Here is an 11,437-nt window from a genome sequence, read left to right as displayed (position 1 = left end):
TGGGGTAGGTAGGAGCTGCATTGGGTCCTGATGTCATTGGGTATTAAACTGGACCAGGCAGCAGAGTATTGAGAAACAGCCAGCATGAAGGGAAGGTGCAACACTGCCACCCCTATCCTACCCCAAGCTTCAACTTCTGGGTATTGGTTCTTCCTGGGAGCTGTGTTGAGTTCTTGCAAGTTTGCTTGTTAACATATCCACAGGAAGGCCCCACAGCATGGTCTAATGGTGATTGCTCCAGCTTGCTCAAGTACTACAGCCTCTCATTTCACCATGTGCTGCAGATGAACCATTTAGCTGACCTTCTCTTGCCATCCCTGCTGATCTGCCTCTTGTGGAGATCTCACATGTCAGTCGCTTGAAATATTCTGGAAGATCAGCATAGTCATTTCCATAGGAGATGACCTTTATCCCCTTGTCCAACATGTTTTCTCGAAGCTTCTTGAATTCATCTACGTCTCCTCTCTGAACCAACATGAAATGTTCTAGGTCAGATTTATGCTTGACAGCCTCTAGGAACAGGGCCTGGAAAGTGGTGTCGTCCACTGTCCAGCCACAACCCAAGAAAAGAAATGACTTGTTTTTATAGAGTTTCTGAATCTCTCTCATAACTTCAGTGTTCCTGAGCACATTCTGATATCCAGCTGGGTGGAGGACAATGCCACTAGGATTGGTGTAGACCTCATGGATGTGTAGCACACTTAGCTTCTGCTTCTCCTGAGCCCACTCCAGGACCTTTTTCTCATCAGTAAGGTCAAGGGATTCAAGCTGTTTTCCCTGGTCAGCTGCATAGAGTTCTAGGAGATTATCAAAATTTGTAGTTAATACTAGGGCTCCATTTTCCATCAGATGGAGAACAGACTGAAGGAGCTGTTTTCCAGAATCTTCCATCTTTGATTCTAGGTCATCAAATACTTCATATAAACAGTCTTTGAAAAATGTGGATCGAACATTACTGGTATGAGGGGAGAGTTTCTGAATGAGGTCATGGGCGACATGGACGAGGTTCTTGTCTTCATGGAGACACTTCTGAAACTTTTTGCTTTCCTCGTCTTCTAAAAGATCAAAATCAATAGCAGCATCCAGTAAGGCCTGGATTAAGCCCTTCCAGGATTTCAGGGCTGGGACCTGCGGTGCAACCGCAGCACTGATGCCTGTCCCAATCACCAGCACAAGTTTCGAGGCTTTTTGGTTTTCAGACTTGGAAGCAGCTTCCTGGGCTTTTTGGTGGGGGGTTCGCCATCATTGAAGAATCCAAAAATCTTGTTTATGTCAGAGGCCTGGCTCCCTGTAGAAGCCATCCAGTTTAGTCTATAGTCCAACTCCCCAATGATCCACTTTACTCTTTTCAAACATTATGCAACGTTAATTGGGGCTGAGAAAGGTTTCAAGTACCAAAGTTCTCTTGTCCTTGCTGCCTGAGAGCAGACCACCCACACGAGTCTCAGTCCCTTTGACCGTGGCTAGCCAGAATCAAAGAAAGAACAAGAGGTTTGCCATGAGTTGGTGCAGCACAGAGCACCAAGTGTAGGATTTCCAGAGAGACAACATTTCATTGAGGGTCAAACAATCTCGAAACAATTTCTCAGCCTTTACTGACTAACTCAGACAGAGCAAAGATTTTGCCGAGACATTTCACTTACAGCCAGACACAAAGGCTTTACGATACATGTCACTGCAGTTTTGGCCTCTTTTTTGTGACTTATTTTGACAAACGGTCAAATGCTTGTGTAGTATCATTTTAAACATCGCATAGTGACTCCTTTTGCATATATACTGACATTCTTTAGATTGTTTTCATTTAAACTTGCTATTTGAAATGTAACATTTTTACTTTTTAAAAAAGGATACATTTATCATTTTATATGAATGATTGTTTGGCCCATGTATCTGTACTGTGTGAGTGCCAGTGCCTGTGGAGGCCAGAGAGGGCATTGAATCCCCTGGAATTGGAGTTACAGATGGTTGTGAGCTATCATATGGCTTCTGGGAACCAAACTCAGGTCCTCTGGAAGAGCAGCAAATGCTCTTAACCACAAAGCCATCTTTCCAGCCTCAAGATTGTCCTGTGACTGAGACGACTGTTCACTCTGAGGCACCTTGGTCATGTCTCTGGAGCAAAGGTCATGCTCCTCACTGAGTACTGGGACATCTTTCTTTCCTCTGCTCTTTTTGCCATTTGAGATTTCTAGGACATTGTTAAATGTGTTTTGCAGCTTCCAAGCAATACTTTGAAAAGTATCCAGGAGATCATGAACTTCTTTGGGAAGTTGAAGGTGTGGGTCACTGGCATCAGCGAATACCAGTCACCCGAGCATTGCAGAGAGAGGCTATTAAAGTTACAGGTAAGACTGTAGAATATGGGACACTTTTAAAAACAGCACCCAATGGTGGTCATGTCTTATATACCTCAGGGCAGTGTTGTGATCTTTCTGGTTGCAGACTGTCTTAATTAGGGTTTTACTCTTGTGAACAGACACCATGACCAAGGCAAGTCTTACAAAGGACAACATTTAATTGAGGCTGGTTTGTAGGTTCAGAGGTTCAGTCCATTGTCATCAAGGTGGGAACATGGCAGCATCTAGGCAGGTATGGTTCAGGCAGAGCTGAGAGTTCTACATCTTCTGAAGGCTGCTAGTAGGGGACTCACTACCAGGCAGCTAGGATGAGTCTTAAAGCCCACACCCACAGTGACATACCCACTCCAACAGGGCCACATCTACTCCAACAAGGCCACACCTTCTAATAGTGCTGCTCTCTGGGCTGAGCATATACAAACCATCACACAGACCCTCTTTTAAAATTTGGAATTTTTATTGTGCTTTTGCTTTTGAGTCACTAATAAAAAAGAGGCGTAGAGGGGGCTGGAGCAATGTCTCAGCAGTTGAGAGCAGTTGTAGCTCTCGTAAAGGACTGGGTTCAATTGCCAGTATCCATGTGGTGGCTTACAACCATCTCTATAACTCCAGTTCCATGGGATCTGACACCTTCTGACCTCCTTGGCCACCAGGTACACGTTATACCTACATATATACTGGAAAAATATTCATACATTAAATGCGTCTGAAAGGTAAAAGTACAACACAAAAGACAATGCCAGGCGTGGTGCACGCCTTTCATCCCAGCACTTTAGGCAGAGGCAGGTGGAGCTCTTTGTTCTAGGCCAGTCTGGTTTACAGAGTGAGTTCCAGAATAGCCGGGATGACACAGAAATCCTGTCTGAAAAAATAAAAACAAAACAAAACAAAACAAACAAACAAACAAAAACTCAAATAGCAATGACAAGAACAAAACCTGACCTAGACTAGCCCAACCAAGTAAGGATCGGGAGTAAAAATAATATATTAATAAAGAAGCATGGATTAGGCTTTGGATCAATGGATTAGTGACACGGTATTATAAAGGAGACATACCTAAAACTCAAATAGTATTAATATAAAAAACATGATTGGTTCATAATTAAAAATTTTTTCTTCATGTAGATGTTTCTCAATATGAAGCCACAAGACCTGTGTCTGGAGAATATGGTCTTGCTGCTGTGCCAGGATATGAACCTGGAATGGACGACACTCAGTCTAGTGAGCTGCAGGTACGTCTTTGACCCTCATAGGAAACTGTCGTGTTTTGTGTCATTTGTGTTTGTTGCTTGTTTCGAGTATGGTGAGCACTAAGCGTGGCATCCTATGTGCTCTGGGCAAGGGTTTTACCACTAAAGCCCATCCCCAGCCCGCCCGGTGCTCTTTAGTCTGCCGTGGGTCTCAGCATGTTACTCAGGTAGGCCTGTATTCTAGCCTAGTTTGAACTTGAAAACACCCTGCCGTAGCCTCATGAATAGCTCAGACTGGAAGCTTCTGTACCCACCGTTTCAGACATTTATTACATAAGCTTAGGTAATTTTAACTGCATTCATTTTCTTGGTGGCTCTGTCAATTGATTATTAAAGATTTAGTGCTTTTTGAAAAATATTTGTAATGATGTTTACAGTATTACAAGCTAATTAAAACTAATTTAGGATACATACATATGTATTGTTTATTATTGAGACAGTGTCTCATTAAGTTGCTGTGGCTGGCCTAAAATTCACAAAGTCTCATCTGCCTCTTCCTCCTGAGTTCTCAGACTCAGTGTGGCACCATGCCTGGCAAGCATAAACTATATATTCTGCCATTTTAAAGTTCATATTCTTACTATAATGTTTTAGTAAAAAATGTGACATTTATTATGTACATTATTTAATGATTGGATTGGGATCATTTGTACCTCAAACATTTACTGTTTTTTTAATTGGCATCTTCAAATTTACATAGTTCTACAAGTATTCTGAAATACAGGATAAATTTTTTTCAGCTTTAAATAGATCTTTTGATACCATGTTATAATTCAGTGAGTGTGGAATGGATAAATTGAGTGTTTGGAGTTTTGTAATGGAGTAGGTATCAGAGCAAGAAGTGGACATTCAAAGGTATGGTTCTTGTATACATGAGAGAACTAGATGATCCATTGTTAAAGCAATGGCTATACTTCAGGATAATAATTGTCTTAGTTATTATAGCGTAGCACAAGGATGACGTGAAGGGTAGGTGGGAAGTCTGAAAACGTTATCAGGGCATTTTAGCAGGTAAAGGAGATGTATGCTTATTATGAAAGAGATTAACTATTAAATGCTTTTTCGTTTGTATTCTGTACAGTGGTAAGATATTGATTAAGCAAGGGAGTCAGTCATACAGCTTGTGACTGGGAAGCAATCTTTTTTTTTTTTTAAGATTTATTTATTATATGTAAGAACACTGTAGCTGTCTTCAGACACTCCATAAGAGGGCATCAGATCTCATTATGGATGGTTGTGAGCCACCAAGTGGTTGCTGGGATTTGAACTCAGAGCCTTCAGAAGGAAGAGCTCTTAACCGCTGAGCCGTCTCTCCAGTCCTGAAGCATTCTTTTACTGGGTGTAAGGGCTTAGGTAGTAGATAGGATGGTAGTTAAAGGGAATACTTGGCCAGTGAAGAAGCTGTTGGGATTGTTCAGATTAAGATAATAAAATAAAGCCTTGGCTATAGCAATAGTAATGAGACAGGGAGCCTTCGTTCAAAATCAGCAAGCTTTGTGATTGGTTGAATGAGATTTAGGACTATCTCATTTCTGTTCCATAGGCTTTAACTGGAATGACTGTAATTGTTGCCATCAATGTAGAGAAAAAATTGGGGGAATTTATCTTGATGGGTTTAATGTGAAGTCAGATGAACCCTCTGTTGGGAGACCCTTGCTTTGGAAATCAGGCTACATGTTGAGGAACTTTAGTCGTGTGTTTAGTTCCTCAGCAGTAGAGATCTAAGCGAAGGTCATATGAAAACAACACAAACAGCAACCTCAACAACAGCCCTCACCCAGCAGAGCAGAAGGCTGTAGACATTTCAGATCCTTTGCTGAATTCTTAGGCTTATAACGAACCAAGGGCTATAATATAATCTTTTAATTTCGAAGGTAGATTTCTTAACAAAACGTACTATTGGAATACAATTAAATATTGTTCTTTGAAACTATGAATGAAAGAGGTCCATAGTGAGAAAGAATAGTTTAAAACATTAGATTTTAATCTTTATCTCTATTTTAGATCCATTCCCTAAAAGATGCCTTTGCTAGCACTTCTGAAGGTAAGAAATCAGCTGAAATCACTTCTTGTAGTAAGTGTTCTAGCCTGGGCTCTCCTCCCAACTCCACTGCCTCGGATTTCACTGTGAGAACACGGAGGGTGCTGGTGAGCACCGCATCTGTACTTGTAGCACGGGGATCATAATATCCACATCATTTCCCAACATCAGCAAGAGAGAACATGGAGGAGAGTGTAGACACAGTGACCGCCGTGATGACGTAGGGATATGTGCAGTGGACATCAGCCATTATTTTATAATGAAAACAAGTGCTGACGCTGCTCTTCTTAGCTGACCTGCAGGAAGGAGCAACACTGTAACGGGGCTGTGGGCTGCCATGCTGCAGATCTAGCATTGCTGTGTTGCTGTGTGTGTTCCTAGATAGTCCTTCTCATCCAGACTCAAACGCGGTTTCCCTGCTTTCCCCTCAGGTCCAGGGAAGACTCCTGTTTCCACGCGTACTCGGAGCAGCCATCTAAAGCGACCAAAGATTGGGAAGCGTTTTCAGGATTCTGAGTTTAGTAGTTCTCAAGGTGAAGATGAAAACTCTGCCAAGACTTCACCTACGGCTTCAGTAAACAAGTGAGGAACTCATGCTTTTCACTCCCACTGTGTCGTGTGTTGTTGCTTCTATACTGTGGGAATCTAGTCCTGAAGGCAGAGCTGCTGTATGTGGGCCAGCAGGCATCCTTGCAAGGGTTTGCATCTAGCTTCTGCTACAAGATGACCCGTCAGGCTTCCCAGGGCTGTCACCATCTGAACAGTGTTGTACAGAGTAACCTTAGTGAGTAAGAGGTTGGAATAAACTCACCCATGGCATCTTCCATTGTGCAAATCCAGAGTATTCTAGTCATCATGTCTCTCAACAGATTCATTACCATCACTTTTGAATTTGATAGGATAGGTTTTAGTAATGTTGAAGCTTAGATTCATTACCATCACTTTTGAATTTGATAGGATAGGTTTTAGTAATGTTGAAGCTTAACATCTGTTTTTTTAAAATTCAGATACTTTTTTTTTTTTTTTTTTTTTTTGGTTTTTTTGAGACAGGGTTTCTCTGTGTAGTCCTGGCTGTCCTGGAACTCACTCTGTAGACCAGGCTGGCCTCGAACTCAGAAATCCACCTGCCTCTGCCTCCCAAGTGCTGGGATTGAAGGCATACGCCACCATGCCCGGCCTAAAATTCAGATACTTTATAATTAATCCACTTTACCTAGGCTACTGAATATAATAAATAAGTTAGTGATAACCATAAATATACAGTCAGTTCTTCCAGAGACTTGGCCATTAACAGAATCACCAACCAGAACTCTTGGTAAACATGTCACCTTTAGATCAGCCATGGAGACTCAGTCCTGCAGTCCCAGGCATGGAGGCTGAGATTGCTGAGAGTCTGAGGCTCATTTGCTCCATGTGGCGAATCCTGTCTGAAAAGGGAGAAATAACAAACTGTCTTTGAATTTATTTTTCAGTTTTTGAAGGAGGACTTCATATGGTGTGAAAGTTGTTAAATGGCCATTTCCTTCTGCCTCTGCGTCCTGAGGACCAGGGTTAAAGGCATGTGCCATAATCCCTAGCTTATACAGCACAAGGGGATGGAGCCCAGGACTTTACAAGCTCTCTGCTGAGCCATCTCCACAGCCCTTTGTTGGCTTCTGATAGCAACTAAGATTATATATATATTTTTTAAAGATTTATTAATTATTATATGTAAGTATAATAAGTGAAGACATTGTAGCTGTCTTCAGACGCACCAGAAGAGGGCATCAAATCTCATTACGGATGGTTGTGAGCCACCATGTGGTTGCTGGGATTTGAACTCAGGAACTCAGGACCTTCAGAAGAACAGTCAGTGCTCTTACCGCTGAGCCATCTCTGCCGCCCCCCCCCCCTTTTTTTTTTTTTTTTTTTTTTTTTTTTTGGTTTTTTGAGACAGGGTTTCTCTGTATAGCCCTGGCTGTCCTGGAACTCATTAGACCAGGCTGGCCTCGACTCCCAAGTGCTGGGATTAAAGGCGTGTGCCATCACCACCACTGCCCGGCAAGATTTTATATTTTATAATAAAATTAGACTTGTTTCCTTCCTACCATTCAATTCAATTATTTAGCTAATATATGACTTTGTCATTTTAGATGTCAAATTATTTACTCAAAAAAAAATCTTAATTATGTAAATAATTTTAGATGGAGATAATTAGATGGTACATGATAATAAAATATTTATATTAAAGATAAATATAAGTAAAATGTGTGAAGAATAAAATGTTTAGATAACTATTCAATATTCTCACAGGCAGTTACTTAATGATTGTATATTTGTGATTTTTTTTAAGATTTGTGTGTGTGTGTGTGTTCCTGTGAGCACAGATGTACTGTATGTCTTCTCTCACTGTCCACATGTTCCTTTGGGGTCAGGGTTTCAAACATAAGTACAACTTTGTAAGCAGAGTTAAGAGAGATGTCGTAGCTACAAGGTCTTCCAGCGCTGCTCTGTAGGCTCAATCTAGTCTGCCATTTGTTTGTTTTTGTTTATTGAACCCAGAGCCCCACACGTGTACTTTCTTCCCAAGACAGGGTTTCTCTGTGTAGCTCTGGAACTCACTGTATAGTGAGGCCTTAAATTCACAGAGAGCCAATGCCTCTGTCTCCCTGGGGCTGGGATTAACCAGTGCACCCCACCCCACCTCCAACACTTGTGTGTGCACACAACTGTATTTACATCTTTCTACCCCATCCTCTCCTCTCCAACTCCTGTGTCCTTCTCCAACTCTCTCTCTAATTTATAACCTATGGGGATCATCGTCATTTAAAACACCAGGTTCTACTCCCTGATCACCATTGTCTTGTGGCCAGATCAAAATGTGAAGTGCATTTAATCTATCTTCAGAAGTCACAGTAAGGGCTGGAAAGATGTCTCCGAGGTTAAGAGCACTGACTGCTCTTCCAGAGGTTCTGAGTTCAACTCCCAGCAACCATATGGTGGCTCACAACCATCTGTAATGGCATCCAATGCCCTCTTCTGGGGTGTCTGAAAACAGCAACAGCATACTCACATGTATAAAGTAAATAAATCTTTAAAAAAAAAAAAGTCACTGTAAATTTTCAGTCTCAATTCTTTAAAAGTCCAAAGTTCAAAGACACTCTGAGATGCAGGGCACTTGTAACATATAAAATTAAAAATCAAAAAACAAATTACTTAGTTCAACATACAGACCCAGAACATGTGTTGAAGGAGGAAATGGGTTATAGTGAGGAAATACTGGGCTAAAGCTAGACGAAACCATCCGAGAAAACTCAAGTCCTGTAGCTCTTTCTGTCGCATGGTGTTCTTTTCTCTCTACACTGTATACTTTGTGTTTCTTTCTCCTCACTTGTACTTTTTCATTGTCAACCTGCATGTGAGTGATAGTTAGCAATGGCACTGCAGAGTGGTTGGTTATCTGTGATTTCCAGGCAGTTTAGGCTGCCTTGAAGTCTCCTCTGCTGAAGAAATTGTTCCGTTATTTTTCAGTTTTGTCTCGGGCAAGTTCTTAGGACTGGAGCGGGATATCACTGGAATGATATCTAGCCAGATTGCTGCTACTCCCTTCCACCCCCCAGGTTTCTCCATTTGGGTCTCCACAGCCCACATTGTTTTCTGTACTACTGTCTTTTAAGCTCCGACTAGGATGGCTGGTTAGGCTCTGCTTACAGCATTCAACCTTTTTCCTAATCTAAAGTCCCAAAGTCTTCCATATTTCTACAAAACCAAAACCAAAAATGTCTTATCACACAATAGCTCAACCCAGTACCATGTACCTAGTTCCTTTCCGGTTGCTCTGATCAAAGACCATGGCAGACTCAACTTAATGGAAGGGTTCGTTCGGAGGTTAAAGTTGCAGAGGGATAGAAGTCCATCTCCATAATGGTAGAGAGTATAGCAGGAGGCAGGAAAGCATAGCTCTGCATCAGCAGCTGAGCTCATCATGAACCACAAGCAGGAAGCCGAGAGCACACTGGGAGCCTAATCGTTCCCGAACAGTCCTGCCAGCTAGGCACTGAGAATCCAACCGAGGCGCCCAGGGGAGCCTTCAGCTTTCAAACCACCCCAGTATGTATTGTCTACTTCCATCCTTTCACTTAATCTCATGCTTCTTTACAGCTGAAGAGAATCCATGGACACGCTTACGTTCTCACTATCCATTCATCAGCTGGAGAACACTGGGGTTGTTTCCATTTCCTAGCTATTGCAAATAAAGTGGCAGTGAACAAGGTTGAGCAGTTATCTACAAAGTACATCAAGTCCTTTGAGCATATGTCAAATAATTAGTGTCTATGATTATAGATAGTACTTGTAATTTTACACTAACAGTGCTGGAAATAAAATGGTCATTTCAGTAGAATAGATGAAAGGTCTAGTTTAAATAGAGAAGGTTTTTAATTAATTAGGCAAGAAAAAGGATAAATTTATCAGGATGAAAAGATTAGTTTTGTACCTTCAGGATCTAAAGTTGATGGAATAACATTTATTGGTTCTAAAATGTTAGTTTGTTAAGAAGGGATTTTAGTATACTGAGGCCAGAGGATTGTGAATCCCAAGAAAGGCTGGGTAATCATAGTAATACCTTCTTCAAAATAAAGGGCTGGGAGTGTATAGTTCTTGCTTGACTATACCAGAGTTCCTGATTTCATCAATTATACTGTCCCAAAAAATGGATCCTTGAAATTTTATCTTGAGCCATAATAAGAAAAAACAAGGATGGTTTTGGCTTGTTCTCTAGAACAGAGTATGCTGCACGAACATCAGAGAGCTCAGAAGAATTCCTTGAAGAAGAGCCTGAGCAGAGAGTGATTGAATTTGAGGATGAAAGCAGTGATAAAGATGCACAACCTGCTCTGGAAACTCAGCCACGCCTGCAGAAACAGGATGGGGACAAGGTATGATGGCACTCGTTCACTAGAAACTACTGGGAGTCAGCTAGAAGATGCATCCTTAACTGTACACTGCTGGAGAAACAAGACCACTGTTTACACGTTGTGGTTGCTGGTTGAGAACATTTGCACATTGACTGGGATTTACGTAGCTCAGGCAAAAAGTAAGATTGCTCAGTGCATTTTAAATACACTGATAGGTGGAATTGAATGCACTTAACAAGTACAGGTGTTGAAGCCAATTAGGGTCCAGGCAATCTTAACTTTTGTTAGAAGGATAGAAATTAGTTATTTGGATTTTTTTTTCTAACTACAACAGATTTTCTAAATCCCTCAAAAGATAAGTAGTTACAAAACAAAATAGTACCCAAAAGAAATAGATAAATCTTCTGTATCTAAGGAAACTAATTAATCAAGCCTCATACTTGACCTCTACATGTTTATTACCCTACCCTCCTCCTCCTCCTCTTTACCCATCTGTCTTTCCTTTTGATATCTTTAGTCCTTTGCTTATGTATTCCTGGTCCCTTGTTTGATAGGCACCTGAGTTTCTTGAATACTACTACTACTTCTTCATTGCTACTTTTTAATGTGTATGGGTGTGTTCCCTTTGTATGTCTGTGCACCAGGTATGTACCTGCTGCCTTTGAAGGTCAAGAGAGAGGCCAGGCGTGGTGGTGTATACCTTTAATTCCAGCACTTTGGAGGCATCTCTGAATTTTGAGGCCAGCCTAGTCTACGCAGTGAGTTCCAGTACAGCCAGGACTACGTAAGAGAGATACTGTCTCAAAAAATGAAAAAACAAAATAGAGAGCATGGGGTTCCGTGGAACTGGAGTCACAGACAGTTGTCAGTCATTTTGTGGTGCTGCTAATTGAA

The 11,437-nt window shown here is 41.4% G+C and overlaps 1 protein-coding gene and 1 pseudogene across 8 annotated transcripts in view; one reads left to right on the top strand and one right to left on the bottom strand.

Annotated features, from left to right (window-relative positions):
• Fam169a (family with sequence similarity 169 member A) overlaps positions 1–11,437 on the top strand; it is a 59,438-nt gene that overhangs the window by 39,024 nt on the left and 8,977 nt on the right. For all 8 annotated transcript variants that reach the window (XM_029468558.2, XM_021180114.3, XM_085830897.1 and 5 more), the window contains 5 exons: positions 2,217–2,345; positions 3,483–3,589; positions 5,612–5,651; positions 6,080–6,230; positions 10,408–10,564. In XM_029468558.2, the coding sequence (XP_029324418.1) occupies positions 2,217–2,345; positions 3,483–3,589; positions 5,612–5,651; positions 6,080–6,230; positions 10,408–10,564 (584 nt within the window). The remainder of the gene's footprint in view (positions 1–2,216; positions 2,346–3,482; positions 3,590–5,611; positions 5,652–6,079; positions 6,231–10,407; positions 10,565–11,437) is intronic.
• On the bottom strand, positions 114–2,160 carry LOC110307868 (protein FAM118B pseudogene; annotated as a pseudogene).

Source organism: Mus caroli, unplaced genomic scaffold (assembly GCF_978045245.1).
Source record: "Mus caroli unplaced genomic scaffold, Mus_caroli_1 scaffold_15, whole genome shotgun sequence".
NCBI lineage: Eukaryota > Metazoa > Chordata > Mammalia > Rodentia > Muridae > Mus > Mus caroli.
The sequence above is the reverse complement of the archived record's forward strand: the minus strand, read 5'-3'. Positions and strand labels throughout refer to the sequence as shown.